Genomic DNA, 22817 nt, shown 5'->3' on the forward strand with positions numbered 1-22817 from the left:
TTAACAAGTTCTACATCCTGCTGAATCAAAGGACAGTCCACAGATCAATATATGGGAGGCCCCACCCCAGACCCTCTGAATTAGAATCTGCATTTTAACAAGAACCCCAAGCAACCTGTGTCCTTTAAAGTCCAAGAAGCACTACTTGACATTATCTACTAGATTTTCACTTTCACACTAATCAAGGGTACCTCCATTAAATGAATTTTCACTTTAAAAAAAAAATTAATTAATTAATTTTTGGCTGCATTGGGTCTTCGTTGCTGCACGCAGGCTTTCTTTTTAGTGCAGTGTGCCGGCTTCTAATGGCAGTGGCTTCTCTTGTCGCAGAGCACGGGCTCTAGGTGTGCAGGCTTCAGTAGTTGTGGCTCGCGGGCTCAGTAGTTGTGGCCCGCAGGCTCTAAAGCACAGGCTCAGAAGTTGTAGTGCACAGGCTTAGTTGCTCCGTGGCATGTGGGATCTTCCCGGACCGGGGCATGAACCCATGTCCCCTGCATCGGCAGGCGGACTCTCAACCACTGCGCCACCAGGGAAGCCCTGAGTCCCACATCTTGAGGCCACCTGCTCAGTTCCACAGGCTAAGGAAAATGCAGCTGTGCAGCTTTCTGGTGAGTCTGCTGGATTAAACTGTGCTTGAGAATTGCTAGGGAAGTCTGGGGTTGAGAATTCCAGCTCAAGTCACTGTCCTCCTACCCTGGCTGCCCTGCTCAGCCTCAGAGAAAGCAAACAGCCCAGATTTGGCTCAGTCCCATGAAATGCAAATATCTAATTCGATCTTTATCAGTCATCTTCAGTCTACATTTTCACCTTCAAAAAAATGAAAATTCGGGCTTCCCTGGTGGTGCAGTGGTTAAGAATCCGCCTGCCAATGCAGGGGATGCGGGTTCGAGCCCTGGTCAGGGAAGATCCCACATGCCGCGGAGCAGCTAAGCCTGTGCCCCACAACTACTGAGCCTGCGCTTTAGAGCCTGAGAGCCACAACTACTGAGCCCGCAAGCCACAACTACTGAAGCCCGCACACCTAGAGCCCGTGCTCTGTGACAAGAGAAGCCACTGCCATTAGAAGCTGGCGCACTGCAATGAAGAGTGGCACCTGCTTGCCACAACTAAAGAAAGCCCACGCACAGCAACGAAGACCTAGTGCAGCCAAAAATAAATTAAATAAATAAAAACAAAAATTTGAAATTATAGCTTTATTGAGATATAATTCACGTGCCAGACCTGTTTTTTTTTAATCTGTTTAAAGTGTATAATTCAACAAGTTTTAGTATATTCTCAGATTTGAATCACTACAAATCATGTAATTTTATAATGTTTCTACCCCAAAAAAGAAATTTGTACCCATTATCAGTCACTCCCCATTTCTGGCCTATGATCCCGCCCCCTCCCCACACACCCAGGCAACCACTAATCTATAATTTATCTCTATAGATTTGCCTATTCTGGACATTTCATGTAAATAGAATCATACAGCATGGGGTACAGGTACTCATTTAATTGACAGCCATACTTGAATTAATCCCTCAAACATGGCAAATGCAAACGTTTTAAATTACTTACACAATGAAGCTATCAAGGCATCAGAATCTGTGATGTTTCCTACCAAAGACAAGTAGACAAAAGGGCCTTCCTAGAGAGAAGAAAACAAAAACATGCTCTAATTTAGCATCACAACCACAGGATGGCACCACAATGTGGCCAGCGTCCCCCTGCCCTGCCCCACACCACACAGTCCCGGTGTGCGTGCGTGGGTTCCTGGAGCCTGGCTCCCTGAACTTGGAAATGGACATGTCCAAAGGGAATGTTTATATATAATAAATGTCAGCTTTCAATGATTGGCATTATAAAATCAGAGGTGTGCCTGATGGGGAAAATATAAGTTGAAGATTTTGCACAAGAAAAGAGCTTAAATGTTATATTAAATAAGCTAAACTCTGGATTAATCCAGGGATTTCACACCGTTGAGAAGTACCTCACAGTACTTCATTTTGTCTCACCTCAAAAAAATCCAAGATCTCTCTTAACAAAAGTGGCATTCAAATATCTATATCAGAGCTGAACTAGTTCTTTTTCCTGCACAAGGGCAAATTTAGGAAAATTAGAAATGCTTACGGGCTATATTTTAAATTTAAGGTAATGAAATAGCTGCAATTATACTTTGAACAAATTTTGTTCCTGGTCAATACAACCCTTCTCATTTCTTTTTACCAAAACAATCACTTATGTGACATCAAAATTGTGTCTCCGCCTAATCCCTAAGGTCACTTCTAGTACAACTTCCCAGAGGCAACCACATTTAACCACTTCTGTCTGTAGCTCTGGCAACCATTTTCATAACATGTAATATACTTATATTACTATTTCTTTAGACATTATCAACTGACAGCCCATCCTGAAAAAATACAGTATAATTTACGCTGTTTCCCTTCCCCTTCCCTTCTTCCAATTTTTGACAGTAGGGGAGGAAAAACTTCCTTCTACCCTCTCAGGTTCTGTAGCTGGCCTAAGAATTAACCAACATAAACAGATTAAAAAGAAAAGCATACATATCTTATTTAATATTTTTACATGTACATGGGAGTCTTTGAAGGGAAAATGAAGACCTGAATAAGCTGTTAGGCCCCAAAACTTATATGCCTTTTTACACAAAGAACAATAAACTGCAGGGATGTGACAAGACCAAGGGGCTTGAGCTGAGGACAGTAAATTGTGGGAAAGTGACTAGGAGATACATGGGGAGAAAGTAATGGAAGACAAGGGTTATTTTGGTACGTTTATTTGTACAGGACCACTTCAGCATTGACGCCCAGTCCCCAGTGATAAGAATGTTCTTCCTGGTAAAGGGAGGGCACCTTTCTCATGGGAAGTTCAAAGACCTGATTTTAGGTAGAAAGAGGGAGGTCAGAGAGCCCTTCCTGCATCTACAGTTTCTCAATTGCCTTCAGTTCAAAATAATCAATATGCCAAAGGGGTATATTTTGGAGTAGCATGTTCTGAATCCCTTTAATAGCTATATGAATTCTCTTTAAAAAAAATATATTTATTTATTTATTCATTTATTTTGGCTGTGCCGGGTCTCAGTTGCGGCATGCAGGATCTTTAGTTGTGGCATGCGAACTCTTAGTTGTGGCATGAGGGATCTAGTTCCCTGACCAGGGACTGAACCCGGGCCCCCTGCATTGGGAGCTTGGAGTCCTACCCACTGGACCACCAGGGAAGTCCCTATATGAATTCTCTTTAATTCTTCTATTAGTTATCCAAATGTGTAACTTATGTAGTAAACTTTGGGGAATTCCCTGGCGGTCCAGTGGTTAGGACTCCTCGCTTTCATTGCCGAGGATGTGGGTTCAGTCCCTGGTTAGGGAACTAAGATCCTGCAAGGCGCTTGGTGCGGCCAAAAAAAAAAAAAGTAAAACTTAAAGCCTCAGCTTACCCATTCATCAATGTTGTGCAGTATTTAGACTTCTTACGATATCAGACAAGCATGAGAACACTCACCATCCTCTCTCCCTCTCCTCCCCATTTCCAACTCTCAACCTCTGTCCACTTTGCTTGTATGTTGTTGAAATTGACTGCATTTCCATTCAATCAACAGCATTTACAATACGGTGATTATGTAAATAGTGTTCACTGCAATGGGCCACAACTTCTTCCTCTACAAATCCAGTATTTTTGTCACTTAAGAAGAATGTGGCAAATGGAATATTTTTCTTACACTCATACATTTCTCAAAATCAGGCTACATTTTATTTTATTTGTTTCATGCTAAAGTTTAATTTGCTTCACATCTGGGCCATGACTTTGTTATAAGATATTTTTGTTTATGCTACAGTTTGTAATTGCCTTTCTTTTTCTCTAATTGAGAGAAGAAACCTGACTTTCTCCCCATCTCATTAATACATCTTCCAGCTTCTTATCCATTCCAATCTCCGCTGAACAGAGGCTTTGAAACTGGTTTATTTTCTCTTTTCTTGACATTCTGTAAGTTACTTAATTGGTAAGTGTGGTTTATTTCAGAGCATATGTAAAAATTATATTCCTTAAAGGAGATTTAAAAAAATTACATGTGAGATAAACAATGTTTTTAAACAAGAAGTACTCCCCATCCACTCTGCAACTCCTTATTTTCACCAACTGATCTTTTTTTTTTTTTTTGTGGTACACCGGCCTCTCACTGCTGTGGCCTCTCTCGTTGCGGAGCACAGCCTCTGGACACGGAGGCTCAGCGGCCATGGCTCACAGGCCCAGCCGCTCCACGGCACGTGGGACCCTCCCGGACCGGGGCACGAACCCGCGTCCCTTGCATCGGCAGGCGGACTCTCAACCACTGCGCCACCAGGGAAGCCCATGATCTTTTTATTTTTAGCAGAGCCATAGGAAATCCACACCACTTCCCTGGCATGACCTGGGAAATTTCTAGACAAAACACATCCACTGATTGGACAGTAGGGGCCACAAGACTGAGCTGAATTTGATCCTCTCTAGGCCTCAGTACATCTATCTGTGAGATGAAGGACTTCCCAAAATTAGATTGTTGATCTCATCCTAAAACTAGATGTGACTTCCACTAGCAACCTCTTCAACTGGAGCCATCAGCAAACATGGACACAGACATCCAGTCTAGAATCTTTCCTCAGAAACAATTCCCTGGGTAAGAGCAACATGGAAACCTGGAATCTATAACATGCAGGGACCCAGGAGTGTATACCAAATTTGTTCCCTTTTATATCTACTTGGAGTTCTACTCCTTTTTCAAATCCCAGCTCAAACTCTCCTTTTTCCAAGAAACCTTCCTAGACTTCCTGGTAAAAATTAATTTCTCCCTCTCCCTTGTTACTAAATTTGTATTTCTGTAATCAACTGTCTGCTGATGGTGGATCTCCAGTGCCCATTAGATCATACATCTTGGGGGCCTGGGATGTTGTCTTCTCTGTCTTAGAATCCTCAAGAACCCAGGGTGATATTTTGTGTCTGCTAACCTTGATTTAATGACAAGTCCACGTAATGAATTACTTAGAAAGAAAGGTGCCCTGTGGGGCTTTTAGAAGGCACTACATATTTCTTACTGTATTACTACTCTAAGTGTAAAGGCAGTATAGCATATAAATTATAATGAACATATCCACCCTCCAAATGCTGATCAGGTGTTACCTCCTCCAGGAAACAAGCCTTCACTAATTCTCTTGATAGGAGGTAGATGTCTTTCCTGAACAGAATCCTGCTTATTTGTCTCCTCCTCAAAACCATCAGTTCTTTAGGGTAAGTCTTTGCCTTTGTCTCTGTATTCCAGATGCCTGATAGATGGGACATGCTAATAAATGCTTACTAAAAGAATAAGAAATAAAAGGAAGGGTGGAGGGAATGAGTTAAAAGAAAAAACAAAACACAAACCCAATTTAATTAGAAAATGGGCAAAAGAAATGAAGAGACATTTCACCAAAGAGAATATACAGGTAAGAAATAAACATATGAAAAGATGTTCAACATTGCTAGCCATCAGGGAAATGCCAATTAAAACCACAATGAGAGTACTTCCCCGGTGGCGCAGTGGTTAAGAATCCGCCTGCCAATGCAGGGGACATGGGTTCGAGCCCTGGTCTGGGAAGATTCCACATGCCGCGGAGCAACTAAGCCTGTGCACCACAAGTACTGAGCTGCACTCTAGAGCCCGCAAGCCACATCTACAGAGCCCGCATGCCACAACTACTGAAGCCCACGCACCTAGAGCCCGTGCTCCGCGACAAGAGAAGCAACCACAACGAAGAGTAGCCCCCACTCGCTGCAACTAGAAAAAGCCCACGCACAGCAACATAGACCCAAAAGAGCCAAAAATAAAAGAATAAGCCACAATGAGATATTACTATCTATCTGTCAGAATGTCTAAAATAAAAAATAGTGGCAGTACCAAATGCTGATGAGGATGTGGAGAAAATGGATCACTCATACATTCCTGGTGGGATGAAAATGGAACAGCCTCCCTGGAAAACCTGAGTTTGGCAGGTTCTTAAAACTAACATGCAATTACCATATGATCTAGCAATTGCACTCGGGCATTTATCCCAGAAAAATAAAAACTTATGTTCACACAAAAACATGTACACAAATGTTGATAGCAGCTTTTTTGGTAATAGCTAAAAACCAAATGTACTTCAAAAGGTATATGGTTAAATAGACCATGGTACATTTATACCTTGGACTACTCCCCAGCAATAAGAAATAACCAGCTACTGACACACTCAGTACCTTGGATGGATCTCCAGGGAACCCTGTGGGGCTTTTAGAAGGCACTACATATTTCTTACTGTATTACTACTCTAAGTGTAAAGGCAGTATAGCATATAAATTATAATGAACATATCCACCCTCCAAATGCTGATCAGGTGTTACCTCCTCCAGGAAACAAGCCTTCACTAATTCTCTTGATAGGAGGTAGATGTCTTTCCTGAACAGAATCCTGCTTATTTGTCTCCTCCTCAAAACCATCAGTTCTTTAGGGTAAGTCTTTGCCTTTGTCTCTGTATTCCAGATGCCTGATAGATGGGACATGCTAATAAATGCTTACTAAAAGAATAAGAAATAAAAGGAAGGGTGGAGGGAATGAGTTAAAAGAAAAAACAAAACACAAACCCAATTTAATTAGAAAATGGGCAAAAGAAATGAAGAGACATTTCACCAAAGAGAATATACAGAATATACAGAAATAAACATATGAAAAGATGTTCAACATTGCTAGCCATCAGGGAAATGCCAATTAAAACCACAATGAGAGTACTTCCCCGGTGGCGCAGTGGTTAAGAATCCGCCTGCCAATGCAGGGGACATGGGTTCGAGCCCTGGTCTGGGAAGATTCCACATGCCGCGGAGCAACTAAGCCTGTGCACCACAAGTACTGAGCTGCACTCTAGAGCCCGCAAGCCACATCTACAGAGCCCGCATGCCACAACTACTGAAGCCCACGCACCTAGAGCCCGTGCTCCGCGACAAGAGAAGCAACCACAACGAAGAGTAGCCCCCACTCGCTGCAACTAGAAAAAGCCCACGCACAGCAACATAGACCCAAAAGAGCCAAAAATAAAAGAATAAGCCACAATGAGATATTACTATCTATCTGTCAGAATGTCTAAAATAAAAAATAGTGGCAGTACCAAATGCTGATGAGGATGTGGAGAAAATGGATCACTCATACATTCCTGGTGGGATGAAAATGGAACAGCCTCCCTGGAAAACCTGAGTTTGGCAGGTTCTTAAAACTAACATGCAATTACCATATGATCTAGCAATTGCACTCGGGCATTTATCCCAGAAAAATAAAAACTTATGTTCACACAAAAACATGTACACAAATGTTGATAGCAGCTTTTTTGGTAATAGCTAAAAACCAAATGTACTTCAAAAGGTATATGGTTAAATAGACCATGGTACATTTATACCTTGGACTACTCCCCAGCAATAAGAAATAACCAGCTACTGACACACTCAGTACCTTGGATGGATCTCCAGGGAATCACGCTGAGTGAAAAAGTCAACCCCAAAAGGTGACATACTCTATAGTTCCATTTATATAACACTTCTTGAAATGATAAATTTTAGAAACGGAGGACATATTAGTGGTTTCCAGGGTTAAGGGGTGGAGGGAGGGGAAGTGCAGGTAGTTACAAAGGAAAAACACCAGGGATCTTCATGGTGTTGGAACTGTTCGGTATCTGACTGCTGTGGTTGAATACACCAGCCGACCTGGTCAGTACAATGGTGTAGAACTTAACACACACACACAGGCACACACACACTCACATATAAGTGCAAGCAAAACTAAGGAAATCTGATTAAGGTCAGTGGATTGTCAATGTCAGTGTCCTGGTTGTGATATTATACTATAGTTTTGAAAAACATTACCACTGGAGGCAACTGGACAAAGTGCACAAGGGATCTCTGTTATTTTTTAACAACTGTACATCAATCTCTAAATTGACCATAAAGTCAATTATTTCTAAAAAAAATTATTTAAAAAACCCAGACAGGTAGAAAGAGAGACATGGAAGAAAGAGTAACATTACTAATTAATAACATTAAACAAAATCGTCAGGACTTTTTTTTAGAGTAAGCTGGGCCCTGGCCTCAGACAGCTTGTTATCTAGTTGTGTTACACTGACATTCTGCTCAATAACGATTGGAGGAAGAGGAGGGAGCAGTGGCTGAGACAGTAAGGGAAGACTTCCAGGAGGAAGCAGGCCTCTAGGCCTGTGTACAAGCTGCTCTTCCACCAAGAGTACAGGTGCCTGGCTTTTTCCCCCCCAAAAAAAGTATGTAAATATTATGGATTTTTAAAATCACGGTAAAATATACATAACATAAAATTGACCACTTTACCAATTTTAAGTTTTAAGTATCCAATTCAGTGATATTAAGTACATTCGCACTGTTGTGCAACCATCACCGTCATCCATCTCCAGAACTTTTTCATCTTCCCACACTGAAACTCTGTCCCCATTAAACAATAACTTCCCACTCCGTCTTCCCCCCAGCCGCCGGTGGCCACCATTCTATCTCTGCCTCTAGGACTCTGACTACTCTAGGTACCTCATTTGTCTTTTGTGTCTGACATCTGACTTAGGATAATATCCTCGAGGTACATCCATGTTGTAGTATGTGTCACAACTTCATGTCTTTTTCAGACGGAATAATATTCTATTGTATGTACACACCACACTTTATCTATTCATCGGCTGATGAACATCTAGGTAGGTTGTTTCTACCTTTCGGCCACCATGAATAAGCTGCTATGAATACTGGTGTGCAAGTATCCGTTTGAGTCCCTAGTTTCAGTTCCTTTGGGTATTTATGTAGAAGCGGAATTGCTGGATCATATGGTAATTCTATGTTTTACTTTTTTTTTTTAATTTGACCTTTAAAAATTTTTTTTAAAATTTTTTATGTATTTTATTTATTTTTTGGCCACGCGGCATTTGGGATCTTATTTCCCCGACCAGGGATCGAACCCGTGCCCCCTGCATCGGAAGCGTGGAGTCTTAACCACTGGACTGCCAGGGAAGTTCCTGTTTTACTTTTTGAGGAACCCTCATGCTATCTTCCACAGTGGCTGTACCATTTTGCATTCCCAACAGCAGTACACCAGAGTTCCAAATTTCTCCACATCCTTGCCAACACTCGTTCTTTTCCTTTGCTGTTGCTGTGTTTCACCACAGACATCCTAATGGGTGTAAAGTGGTATCTCATTGTGGTTTTGATTTGCATTTCCCTAATGACTACTGATCTTATGGCTTATTGGCCATTTGTATTATCTTCTTTGGAGAAATGTCTGTTCAGATCTTTTGCCCATTTTTTAACTGTTTATTTGTTGTTAAGAATATAAATATTTTTCAGTGGAGAGGTCACCACCTGGTACTTGAACTTGATGGGCTAGACTGCCCCATGGGCATGATTAGCCAATTATTCTGCTAAAGTCAAAGCATTTGGCAGAGCAGAGTAGGGGCCACTATCAAAGGGCAAGATCTGCCAGCCCATCATGGGGAGCAAGGGGTCTGCAGCGAATCTTGAGTGCCTTTACTCTCTTGTCACCTGATAAACTCCTCTGCAGTCTTTACTTATTTATTTTTAATTAATTAATTAATTTATTTATTTTTGGCTGCGCTGGGTCTTTGTTGCTGTGCGCGGGCTTTTCTCTAGTTGTGCCGAGCGGGGGCTACTCTTTGTTGCGGTGCACGGGCTTCTCATTGCGGTGGCTTCTCTTGCTGTGGAGCACGGGCTCTAGGCGCGTGGGCTTCAGTAGTTGTGGCATGTGGGCTCAGTAGTTGTGGCTCGTGGGCTCTAGAGCGCAGGTTCAGTAGTTGTGGCGCATGGGCTTAGTTGCTCTGTGGCATGTAGAATCTTCCCAGACCAGGGCTTGAAGCCGTGTCCCCTGCATTGGCAGGCGGGTTCTTAAACACTGTGCCACCCGGGAAGGCCACCTCTGCAGTCTTTAAAACCCCAGTGACTTCTTTCCACTGTGCTACCTCTTGACCTGGACACAATTTTACCACTCACTTACCAGACTGCACAATAATGGTTTATTTTTCTGTCCGTTTCTCCTTCTAGCAAAGCTCAATTGCAGGACCACGTGTTGATTAATGCAATTTACCTGGAATACATGGATGGTGAGCTTTAACAGACAATCCTAGGCTGAATCTGCAAACTTTGTACAGCTATCCTTGAATCATGTAGAATTGGCCGGGTCTCCTAATTTCTCTGTCTGCAGTTTTTTCTTAGCTATAACAGAGATGAAATGGATCCAGACACATGGTTTTCAAAGGTCTTTGGGTAAAACATTCTCTATACGGAGAAAATGCTCTTGTGTGAAAGGAGAAATAGGATGGCCACAGACTTGCGGCAGGTCTGGCGGGTCAGTGTAGACCTGGATGGTGCGATGGGTCTTCACAGGAACCCTGCCCTCGTGCTTTATGTAAAAAGGGCGCCGAACAGATGCACACGCACTTAGCTTTCCTTCATAACATAGGCCATGTACCGTTAGCATTAGCAACTACCTGATTCTTCCCCCAAAACAACTCTAAGGGCTTCTAACCCTTTCCTACACCATCACGTCCTGGTATGTCGCACCACAGGAAGGACATTCAATTTAAAGCCAGGAAAAGAACAAAGTGAAAAGGGGTAAGGTGTCAATATCAGGGTTCCAGGGAACTGATGTTCCATCTCTGGAAGGTTCTGTGATTCTAGGCTTGGCCTGATCTTATCCTGTAAGGAACTCACCATGAGAAACGTAAGTTGACAAACACAGGCCCACCACTATGGGCTGCTGAATCTCCGCCAGTAGTAGACTCAATGCAAAACTGAGCAGATCAGGGGCACAAGGCAGTGGTCCAGCTTCAGAATGAGACCAGCTCTTACGAGCCTAAAGATTCTTTGGGGGCTTCTGAACCAGATCTGTTCTAACCAAACAGGCCTGAGATGGAAGTCACTGGAAACATTAGTTGCTATTTGCCAAGGGCCAAAATTATCTGGAGAGAATGGAAACAGACTTAGTTCCTCCCATGAATTCACATTTTATATCAAATGAGCCATAAAGCACTTTTTCTTCCCCCTTAAAATTATTTCTAGGCTCTGGAACACGAAGTTTATATTAACTTGCAGAATAAACTTGGAAGGTTATCAGCTCCCAAAGTCTTTAATCATAGTGTATGGTGAAGAACTAGCCAACCGGAACTAAAATTCGTGTTTGAGCTCAACCGCTACCTGGAGATTTTAAGGATCAGATGAAAGGAGCCTGGTAAGCAGCAAAGGCCATGGGGCGGGTGTTGCTATAACTGGGAAGTAGGGCTTGAACCGGTGTACGGGTGAGAGCCCCGTGCTGCGCTCTGGAGAGCTGGGTGAGCTTGAGCAAAAACAAGGACAGTGGATTTTATTTCTTACAGTCGCTGCTACCTTGACCTCACTGAGCTTCAATTCCCTAATCAACATAAAGGAACAGAGTAAAGCTCTCAACAGATGTTTGATGTATGAATGAAAGAGTGGTGAGCAGTGTTAGACTAGATCCCCATCTTCACCTTTTCAGAGTGCCTCTTACTGACTGGAAGCCCTGAGTGCAGCACTTGCTCCACTGACCTCACTGGTGAGGTCGATGAGCAGCGGCCTGTGTGGGTGCCTCTCAGGAGAGGGTCAGGTGTGGAGGGAGGGGCCCCATGGAGGATGGTGGGGTCAGAGCCTGTTTAAGCCCCAGCCTCTCCAGTGGGAACGGGCTGTGCGTCCCACACCTGCCGGTGCTCATCAGCCCTGGGAAGAGTAAGCTCGTGGCGACCTCCAGGTTAGATTCCCTGAATGACTGGCTGGGCATGAGGATGTCTTCAAGAATTCCTGTGCTATTATTGTAGTAATTCCTACCATCCTCATGAGATACCACTGTTGAGCTCCACAGTAGCCTTCAAGAAATTTTTCGGTCTTCCCTGGTGGCGCAGTGGTTGAGTCCGCCTGCCGATGCAGGGGACGCGGGTTCGTGCCCCGGTCCGGGAAGATCCCACATGCCGCAGAGCGGCTGGGCCCGTGAGCCATGGCCGCTGAGCCTGCGCGTCCGGAGCCTGTGCTCCGCAACGGGAGAGGCCACAACAGTGAGAGGCCCGCGTACCGCAAAAAAAAAAAAAAAAAAAAAAAAAAAAAAAATTTTCATGTATATGTTATTATGTAGCTACAAATACTTAAAATACTTTCTCCCTGCCATTAGTTTTTCTACTGTTAACCTAGAGGGTGATGAGGAAAATTCCACAATGTTTATTGACTTAAACATTTTTTAAGTTCTGTGTATCAGGAATTTTGGTTTAAAAAACATAGGAAAGTTCATACTAGATGCTCTAAAATGTGACCGAACTATACCTATCTAATTGAGTTGCCAACAAAATCAGCTTAAAAGCTAAAATGTATCATGGCAAATAAATTAAGTAACAGAGGTCAGTCTATTTTTTCACTTAAGGTATTCCAGACATGTAATTCTAACAAGGGATTTTATAGACTTTAAGACACCTACAAGTCAAAGCTCATATTAAAAAAAAAAGTGCTTGAGCTGGGCAAGCTTCTACTATCTATAATTCAATGACCATTTTGTAGAGAATGCTCAGTTTACTCATTTCACCCTTAAAGAAAAATTCAGCAGCAAAAAGGCTTTATAGAAATAAAAGAGAACATACATTTTCTGTTTTGTAATTTGTGTTTGTATTTGTAACGGCTGAATTTATACTTAAATATATTTGCAAGTTTTTTTTTTTAAGTGCATTTGGATGAAGAACCAGAAAAACAGTGCAACATGAATTAAGAGTGGGAGAAAAAAGTGGAATAAGAATAGAATCAGTACATAAATCCTGTCAAAGTTTATTAGCATTTTCTGATCTGACTCACAAAACCTCAGTCTAATCAGACTTGATTTTTCCATATCATGGCAACAGCATACATCATTGTTTCTGGAAGGATCAGCTGCTTCAGCCTCCTACAGTACCTCAATGACAAGGCTTTAGTGACTTCATAAATATATGCTGCCCAGCTGTCATCCACTTAATGAGATGACGACTTCCATTTGACGGAACCTGTCCTAGCAGATGGGCTGTCGCCTGACATTAACAATGGACCATGCTGGCCCTTTTGTGTACTTCAGGAATCATACAGCCACACAAGTCCTATTGTTCCTACAACAAAGCAGCTTAGTGTTTGATTTAGGACTCAAAGAATATTTCTCCCGTTTTAAGAATATACCCTTCTCTGCTGAGGCAGTTGTTACTTCTTAGAGATTTGAAACCTTCCAAGGCTCATCTTAATTGGACATGTGTATTACCACATTATTACATAGGGATGGGATGAAAATTAAAAGTTAATCCAACTAAAGGGTATGGCGAGGAGGGGTCACAAAAGGGACAGAGCAAGAATTAACATTTACTGAACTCTGCTAAACGCCAGGCACTGTGCCGGTGCCCTACATCCTTGCTATTCAAATGCGGTCCACAAACCACAGCATGAGCACCTCCTGGGAGCTTGTGACAAATGCAGAATCCCGGACCCTATCCCAGACCTACGGAGTCAGAGTCTACATTATAAAAAGATCCCCAGGTGATTACTATGTACAGTCAAGTTTGAGAAGCATGGCCCTAAATTACAAAGCTTTATTTAATCCTATAATAACCATTTGAAGAAAATATTGTTTCCATACTTTATAGACATGGCCCCCAAATTCATGTTGAAATCTTTCCCCCGAAAGATGATGGTATTAGGAGGTGCTTAAGCCTTGAGGGTGGAACCATCATGAATGGGATCAATGCCTTATAAAAGAGGCTCCTGAGAGACCCCTAGTCCCATCCACCCAGGTGCCAGCTATGAACCAGGAAGCAGGTTCTCACCTGACCATGCTGGTGTCCTGATCTCGGACTTCCAGCCTCCAGAACTGTGAGAAATAAATTTCTGTTGTTTATAAGCCACCCAGTCTGTTGTATTTTGTTATAGCAGCCTGAAAGGATTAACACAAATAAGGAAACCAAGACAGAAAAAAAAAAGTCCTTTCTTCCTTTTTTTTTTAAACATACATTTTGCTTTTCATTTCTCTTTGCTGCCTAAAGGGTTTAATGCAAAATACGAGTCTTAGCAAACTATGAAATGAATAGTTGTACATTTTTACTATGCAATAAAGGGGGAAACCATTGTAGTGAGAATCTTGACTTTTCTGTACATGCTCTGCAGACTCCTCAGCCTGTACTGCTCACACACGTTTAACGCACATATATTCCATAATGCACATATAGTCCTTCCTTCCCCTCCGCATGACAGAAAGGGTTTTCAGCAGGGAAAGGGGTGCTGCCCAAGGTTTCACAGGTGGGAAATGGCTGGGCCAGCTGCACCAGCACATCGTTGGACCCCAAAGCCCATACTCTTCCCACCTGCCCACTCTGCCCCAGGCTTCTTGAATAACAGTCAGACCTCCTCTGTAACAGCCCTGCGTAACCAGCACCGCCCTTGAAACGCAGCCTGTGGCGTGTGTGAGGGTGAGTGACAGGACAGAGAAGCACCAGGAAACCATGTCGTGAGAAGCAGTGGGGCTGTTTCATAGACGCGGGATTCAACTTCCCTTTGGGTTACACAAGAGGGCACAAGTAGGACCCTAGAAGTAGAAGTCATAAGGAGGCTAATTTTAGCTCAACATAAGGAAACATTTTCTTGTAACTAGGGCTATTCTATTTTGGAAAGACGGCACTGACAAAGTTTTCAAGCAAAGGGTGGATGACCCAACATCTGTCTGGACTATCAGTAAAATCCCTATACAAGGGGGAGGCTGGCCTACTTGGCTCCTAAAGGCCTCGACTATGGCGGCTTTCTCCCCTTCCACACACAGTACTGGGCATTCCTTTATTTTATTTTATTTTCTTAATATCTTTTGGCCACGGGACATGTGGGATCTTAGTTCCTTGATAGGGGATTGAACCCACATGCCCTGCATTGCAAGTGCAGAGTCTTAACCACTGGACCGCCAGGAAGTCCCTGGGTGCGCCTTTAGATGTGTGGGTCACGATGCACGCTGTGCCCAGCATGACTCCGCCCCCAGTTCCCATGGGCTGGACCGTGTTCTACACTGTGACCGCCACTCCTTTGGCTGTAGGTGATTGGATCAGAGGATGAGGAGGGACGAGGAGGAAGACAACGCATAGGCTGGGGCCTGGCCTACAAAGAAGCCTATCCAAAATGCCACAGTCAGACACAGATGAGCTGGGCTCGTGAAATTCTTACTCTCTGGAACACAGATTCAGAAACAGGGAATGAATCCAATCAGATTCTGAAAATTAATACGTAGGAGAGGTCAGGAGAGGCCAGGAGAGGCCAAGAACAAATCAACATTATGAATGAACTCAAGTTACTAGGAAACATGGTGTATTCGTTTGGTTGGTCTGCCACCGAAAAGTACCACAAACTGGGTGGCTTAAAACCACAAATACTTATTGTCTCACAGCTCCGGAGGCTGGATGTCCAGGATGAAGGTGTCAGCAGGGTTGGTTTCTTCCGAGGGCTGCAAGGGAGACTCTGTTCCATGCCCCTCCTTCTACACCTTCTAGGGGCTTGATGGCAAACTTTGGCATTCCTTGGCTTGTAGAAGCATCACTCTGACCTATGCCTTCATGTTCACATAGTGTTCCCCCCGTGTATATGTCCCTACATCCAAATTCCCCCCTTTTATAAAGACACCAGTCGTTATTAGGTGAGGAACCATGCTAATGACCTCATTTTTTCCCTAATGACTTCATTTGAAGTTAATTACACCTGTAAAGACCAGATCTCTCAATAGGGCCACATTCTGAGGTCATGGGGGTTAGGTCCCCAACATGGGTCTTTTTGGTAGGGACACAATTCAACCCATATTCAACCCACATGGATGTGGGTAGAGGCTGGACTTCCCAGCCTCAAGAACATGAGAAATAAATGTCTGTTATTTAAGCCACCCAGTCGGTGATATTTTTGTTATATCAACCCTAGCAGACTAAGACACTAAATGTTGGTGAGAATGTGGAGCAACTGGAATGCTCAAGTGTTGCTGGTGGGAATGGAAAATGGTACAGCCACTTTGGAAAAGCGTTTGGCAGCTTCTACTCTAGTTGAAGAATCCCACTCGTAGGCATTTACACAGGAGAAATAATATATATGCCCACACAAAGACTTAGAAGTAGATACCCACAGCTGCATTATTTATAACAGCCCAAAATTAGAAACAACCCAAATGTTAACTGGTAAATGGATAAATAAATTGGGATATAGACATATACTGGGATACTAGTCAGCAGTAGATCATGCTAAATGAAAGACTACATATTGTATGATTTCATTTATATGAAATTCTAGAAATGGCAAAACTTTAGTGACAATAAATCAGATTAGTGTTTCTTGGGGCCAGAGGCCAGGGCTGGGGTCATCTACAAAGGGGCATAAGAAGACTTTCAAAAAGTGATGAAAATGTTCTATACTGTTACTGTGATGGTGGTTGGTTGCATAACTCTATACAATCACCAAAATTCATCAGACCGTATACAAAATGGGTGAATCTTATTGTATATAAATTATAACTCAATAAATTTATTTTATAATTATTATAAATTATTATAACTCAATAAATATTGTATATAAATTATAACTCAATAAAGCTGGAAAAAGAATTTAGAAAAGTGGCTGGTTACTATATAGATATAGATATAACCCAGTAATTTTCACTTATCACAACAATAGTCTGTTAGAATACAAAGGAGAAAAATCTCATAGTAGTAATAAAAATATAAAATATTTAGAAGTAAATTTTAAGAGACTATAACAGAAGATTTATTTAAACAAATTGAGATCCGCTCAATTCTTAGAAGAGACTCAGTATTGCAAAGATATCATTTAATCTCAAATTAATCCATACATTTAAGAAAATCCCAGGGCTTCCCTGGTGGCACAGTGGTTGAGAGTCCGCCTGCCGATGCAGGGGACACGGGTTCGTGCCCCAGTCTGGTAAGATCCCACATGCCACGGAGTGGCTGGGCCCGTGAGCCATGGCCGCTGGGCCTGTGCGTCCGGAGCCTCTGCTCCGCAACGGGAGGAGCAAAAAAACAGTGAGAGGCCCCCGTACAGAAAAAAAAAAAAAAAAAAAAAAAGAAAAACCCCAAATCAAAATACCTAATTTTAGAACTTGGAAAAATGAATCTAAAGTTCATCTGGAAGGATATATAGTAACATGCTTGAAAAAGGGTGATGAGTTCGAAGGATATATAGTAACGTGTTTGAAAAAGGGTGATGAGTTCGCTTCTTGGCTATTCAAAAGCACTATAGGGGCTTCCCTGGTGGTGCAGTGGTTAAGAATCCGCCTGCCAATGCAGGGGACACGGGTTTGAGCCTTGGTCCGAGAAGATCCCACCTGTCGCGGAGCAACTAAGCCCGTGCACCATAACTACTGAGCCCATGCGCCACAACTACTGGGCCTGAGCTCTAGAGCCTGCGAGCCACAACTACAGAAGCCCTCACGCCTAGAGCCCGTGCTCCGCAATAAGAGAAGCCACCGCAATGAGAAGCTCACGCACTGCAACAAAGAGTAGCCCCAGCTCGCTACAATTAGAGAAAGCCTGCGCGCAGCAATGAAGACCCAAGGCAGCCAAAAATAAAAATAAATAAAATAAATTAATTAAAAAAAATAAAAAGCACTATAATGCTAAAATAGTAAGAAACAGAACTGAAACCAAAAGATTCATAAAATAAAACTAAATTTAAAAAATCCCAAACATATCTATGCATATAAAAGATTTCAGCATATGATAAAAATGGAATTTCAAGTAAGTGGAGAAAGAATGGATTATTCAATAAATGAAGTTGAGATACTTTCTTGCTCCCCCCCAAGAAAAGTGTATAATAAAATGTAAAATTATACATTTGTAATTTAAACATAAAATTATTTGCACTAACATATGTCTATCTCTTTCAGATCAATAAGGAAAAGATGAACAGCCTCATAGGAAAACGGGCTATAGGGAACTCCCTGGCAGTCCAGTGGTTAGGACTCCATGCTTTCACTGCCGAAGGGCCAGGGTTCGATCCCTGGTCAGGGAGCTAAGATCCCACAAGCTGCACAGCATGGCCACAAGAAAAAGAAAAAGAAAAACAGGGTAGAGGAGGTGGACCCAGGACTCAGCCCCAGATTCCTGTCCCAAAGCCTGGTACAGAACAGCAGAGCTGCCCTCCCTCAAGAAAACATGAGGCTCAGGCACTGAGGGTATCAGCTGTGAGGAGGATGGAGCAAAGACTAGATACTCCTTTTTTCTGGGAATCATGTAAGTCTCCTGCGTTCTCATGAAACTCTGCAAAAGAGAGAAGACCCCTAATAACTGAGGTCGAATTTATTTCCCACTCCCAGGCAGGACAGGAGGTTGCCAATTCAATTTATTTTCTTTTTTTCCCAGCTTTATTAAGGTATAATTGACAAATAAAATTGTAAGATATTTAAAGTGTATAATGTGAATGTTTGATATAACTGTAAAAGGATTCCCATAATCGAGTTAGTTAACACACCCATCACTTCACATATTTACCTTTTAAAATTTTTGATAAAAGAAAGATGAGCTATTTCTTACATGACACATTTTGTGGTGGAAAAACTTATATCTCCTTAGACATACTTCTTGACTTGAATCTCAGGTTTGAAATTTGTCCTACAGAAGACATCTGTTCAAGAATGTTTATTGTAGTTTCTTGTTTGTTTTTAGGAGCAAAAAACAAAACCAAAAAAAAACCCTGGGCTTCCTTGGTGGTGGAGTGGTTAAGAATCCTCCTGCCACTGCAGGGAACACGGGTTCGAGCCCTGGTCCAGGAAGATCCCACATGCCATGGAGCAGCTAAGCTCGTGCGCCACAACTACTGAGCCTGCACTCTAGAGCCCACAAGCCACAACTATTGAGCCTCTGTGCCTGAAGCCTGTGCTCCGCAACAAGAGAAGCCACCGCAATGAGAAGCCCAGAACTAGAGAAAGCCCGCACACAGCAATGAAGACCCAATGCAGCCAAAAATAAATAAATAAATAAAGTTATTAAAAAAAAAAACAAAACCAAAACTGAAGGTTGCACGGTTGGTTCAATTATGGTATATCCATTCTATGGGAAAAGGATATTTTGACCCAGGTCCCCCAGAAAGTATCATGCTATGTTCTACTACTATTATGGGGATTGCTATCCCAAGGAGGCAGAGGAGGGGAAATGGGAAATGGAACAAAGGAGAAGGATGAATCAGATATGAGGGTGCATTACAGGGATTAGTAACTCAGTAAGGCTGCTTAGTAACAAGCTAACTGATGTCTCAACCTTACATTTTTCTAGAGATTTTATGAACTACTGCTTCTTTGGGGAGTTCATCTTGGGGGAGGACGGAAGAAGAATTTATCCTGTAGTTTCCAAAGACCACCGTCAAAGGTTTCAGCCTGTGGGTAGGTGTGTGGGAGCTGAGTGGGTCCCCAGGATCTCACACCCGAGTGGCATCCAAGGGGCCTGGGGCAGGAGGTGGGAGCAGGTGCTGCCTGGCTGGGCACCAACGGAGCTGGAGTTGGTCGCTGTCATGGTGGCAGGACTAGAGCATATTGTCAAGGGTCTGATGAAGCCAAGAAGATCCGAGAGGATGCAAAAGAGGTATCTGATACAATATTGATACCTCGTACTGGATGAGTGTGAGAAAGTAGCTGATGGGAATATAAATGGGTACCATCTTTCTGAAATCTTTAAAAACTGGCTTCCCTTAGGGCCAGTAATTCTACTTCCAGGATTCATCCTGTGTAAATACTTAAGACAAGTGAATGAAAATGTACAGAGAGCATTCTATATAATTGCCAGCAACTGGGAAGAGCCTGTAAGTCCAACAATTAGGGATCGGTTAAACAGATTACACATAAAGTATAATGGAATCCTATGCAAGTATTTAAAATTATGAGGTAGTTCAAGAGACTGATCTGTATGGTCACTGGACATAGTTAAACGAAAAAAGTAACAAAGAATGAATAATATGATCCCATTTTGGTAAAGAGAATTCTGAAAAAAATATTTATCTGGATATACGCTTTCATATAAATTCTGGAAGATTATTTATTTATCTAGGCTGTGCTGGGTCTTACTTGCTGCACACGGGATCTTTGTCGTGGCATGTGGGAGCTTTTTTTTTTTTTTTTTAGTCGTGGCATGCGAACTCTTAGTTGTGGCATGCACGCGGGATCTAGTTCCCCCAACCAGGGATCAAACCCGGGTCCCCTGCATTGGGAGCACGGAGTCTTACCCACCGGACCACCAGAGAAGTCCCTGGAAGACTATTAAGAATACTAACAATAATTATCTCTAGGCAATTTTGTCCTTTTCTTCCTTTTAGATATATAAATGTTATGTTTTGCAATGATTGTGGGAATATACGATTTAAATACATTCGTTTTAAAAGACTGTCTGACATAGAAAAAGAACTGACATTTTAGATATCTGAGCAATTTGAGGCTTAAAATGTAAATGACTGATACTGCTATAAATTGAAAGGATAGAATCATTCTTCCATTCATTCAATATGAACAAATATTCCATAATAGCTCCTACAAACCAGGCAAACATGCCAGGTACTAGAGACAGAGGAAGACAAAATAGCTACAAACTGTGCTCAGTGTTATAAAGGAAAAAAGATATTTCCCTAGAGTATCTTTTCCATTTCAAAGGAAATAAATTTTACTTGCATTAAAATTTTTTGAAGTATTTACATACTTCCTCCTTATACAAAAGATTTTAGGTCAATTACAACAAAAACATTCATTAAATGGTAAAATATACATAATTTACCCTGAATTTGGATCAGGGTCAATAAGAATGTCTACATGCAGACCATCTTTTGTTGTTATTATAGAGCTTAACGTGATTCTGAACTTCCAAGCCGCCAAAGTGAAAAGGAGAAACACTTATATTGTTCTTGCTGTCAGAGAGAAATAGACAGACCAATATTTTTAGGAGAAATTAAGCTTCTCCTAGCACTTATCTGCGAAAGAAATTTCTCATATGGGCTTCACATTGAGAGTGATATTAGTAAATATTATTCTCCAAATGAAACGGTAGGAGAAAAACTCTGCTATTCCATAAGCTCTGAGAGGACAAGGGCCATCCATTTTGTTTGCATCTAGCACAGCAAGACGCAAGTACCCCAGCAGGCACTCAAATTTTGTGGAAATGAGGAACAACAGAAAAATACGTCATTTCTGAGATGTGGCTACATAGACAGCTATCCCAACTGCTAAGGAACATCCTTCTTCATGATGTTAGAAAACAGACTGAATTTTGGTCTGCAGAAGTACAAGGGCTGTCTACCCACACCCTAAATAATGGACAGTGGGTCATTATGGGTGCCATTCCCTAGGCTTTTAATTAGGCACCATTTCTAAGTTTATACTAAGGTTCTCCGGAGAAACAGAACCACTGGGAGATTATACCTATATCTAAATCTATATGTATATATAGGTCTATCTATCTACCTAGATCTATCTATCTATCTAAAGAGATTTATCGTAAGGGACTGGCTTATGCAATTATGAAGGCTGACAAGCCCCACCATCTGCAGGGTGAGTCGTCAGCAAGCTAGAGACCCAAGAAAGCTAATGTAGTTCTAAGTCCAGAGGCCTGAGAACAGGGAGAACCAATGGTGGCGATCTAGTCTGAAGGCCAGCAGGCTTGAGACCCAGGAAAAGCCATTTTTTCAGTTCAAGTCTGAGGGCAGTACAAAGCCAAGGTCCCAGTTTGAAGATAGTCAGGCAGAAGGATTTCTTGCTGAGTTGAGGAAAGGCCAGATTTTTGTTCTAGTCAGGCCTTCAATTGATGGGATGAAGCCCACCCATGTTAGGGAGGGCACTCTGCTTTACTCTACCAATTTAAATACTAACCTCATCCAAAAACACCCTCACAGAAACACCCAGAATAACGTTTGTCAAAATATCTGGGTACCGAGGAGCTTCAAGATGGCAGAGGAGTAATACACAGAGATCACCTTCCTCCCCACAAATACATCAGAAACACATCTACATGTGGAACATCTCCTACACAACACTTACTGTACGCTGGCAGAAGACCTCAGACCTCCCCAAAGGCAAGAAACTCCCCACGTACCTGGGTAGGGCAAAAGAAAAAAGAAAAAACAGAGACGAAAGAATAGGGATGGGACCTGCACCAGTGGGAGGGAGCTGTGAAGGAGGAAAGGTTTCCACACACTAGGAAGCCCCTTCACTAGGGTAGATGGGGGGGGCAGGGGGGAAGCTTCGGAGCCACAGAGGAGAGCGCAGCAACAGGGGTGTGGAGGGCAAGGCGGAGAGATTCCCGCACAGAGGATTGGTGCCGACCAGCACTCACCAGCCCGAGAGGCTTGTCTGCTCACCTGCCGGGGCGGGCGGAGGCTGGGAGCTGAGGCTCGGGCTTCGGAGGTCTGATCGCAGGGAGAGGACTGGGGTTGGCGGCGTGAGCACAGCCTGCAGGGGGTTAGTGCACCACGGCTGGCCGAGAGGGAGTCCGGGAAAAAGTCTGGAGCTGCCGAAGAGACAAGAGACTTTTTCTTCCCTCTTTGTTTCCTGGAACGTGAGGAGAGAGGATTAAGAACGCCGCTTAAAGGAGCTCCAGAGACGTGCGCAAGCCACAGCTATCAGTGCGGACCCCAGAGACGGGCATGAGACGCTAAGGCGGCTCCTGCCGCCACCAAGAAGCCTGTGTGCGAACACAGGTCACTATCCACATCTCCCCTCCTGGGAGCCTGTGCAGCCCGCCACTGCCAGGGTCCTG

General features: G+C 42.8%; 1 protein-coding gene across 1 annotated transcript in view; it reads right to left on the reverse strand.

Moving 5' to 3' along the window:
* The window catches only part of EBPL (EBP like), a 38138-nt gene that overhangs the window by 6605 nt on the left and 8716 nt on the right, over window positions 1-22817 (reverse strand). The window contains exon 2 of the mRNA XM_024755492.1: window positions 1561-1630. Within this exon, the coding sequence (XP_024611260.1) occupies window positions 1561-1630 (70 nt within the window). The remainder of the gene's footprint in view (window positions 1-1560; window positions 1631-22817) is intronic.

This window comes from Neophocaena asiaeorientalis, unplaced genomic scaffold, assembly GCF_003031525.2.
Source record: "Neophocaena asiaeorientalis asiaeorientalis breed wild unplaced genomic scaffold, Neophocaena_asiaeorientalis_V1.1 scaffold59, whole genome shotgun sequence".
NCBI classification, from domain to species: Eukaryota; Metazoa; Chordata; class Mammalia; order Artiodactyla; family Phocoenidae; genus Neophocaena; species Neophocaena asiaeorientalis.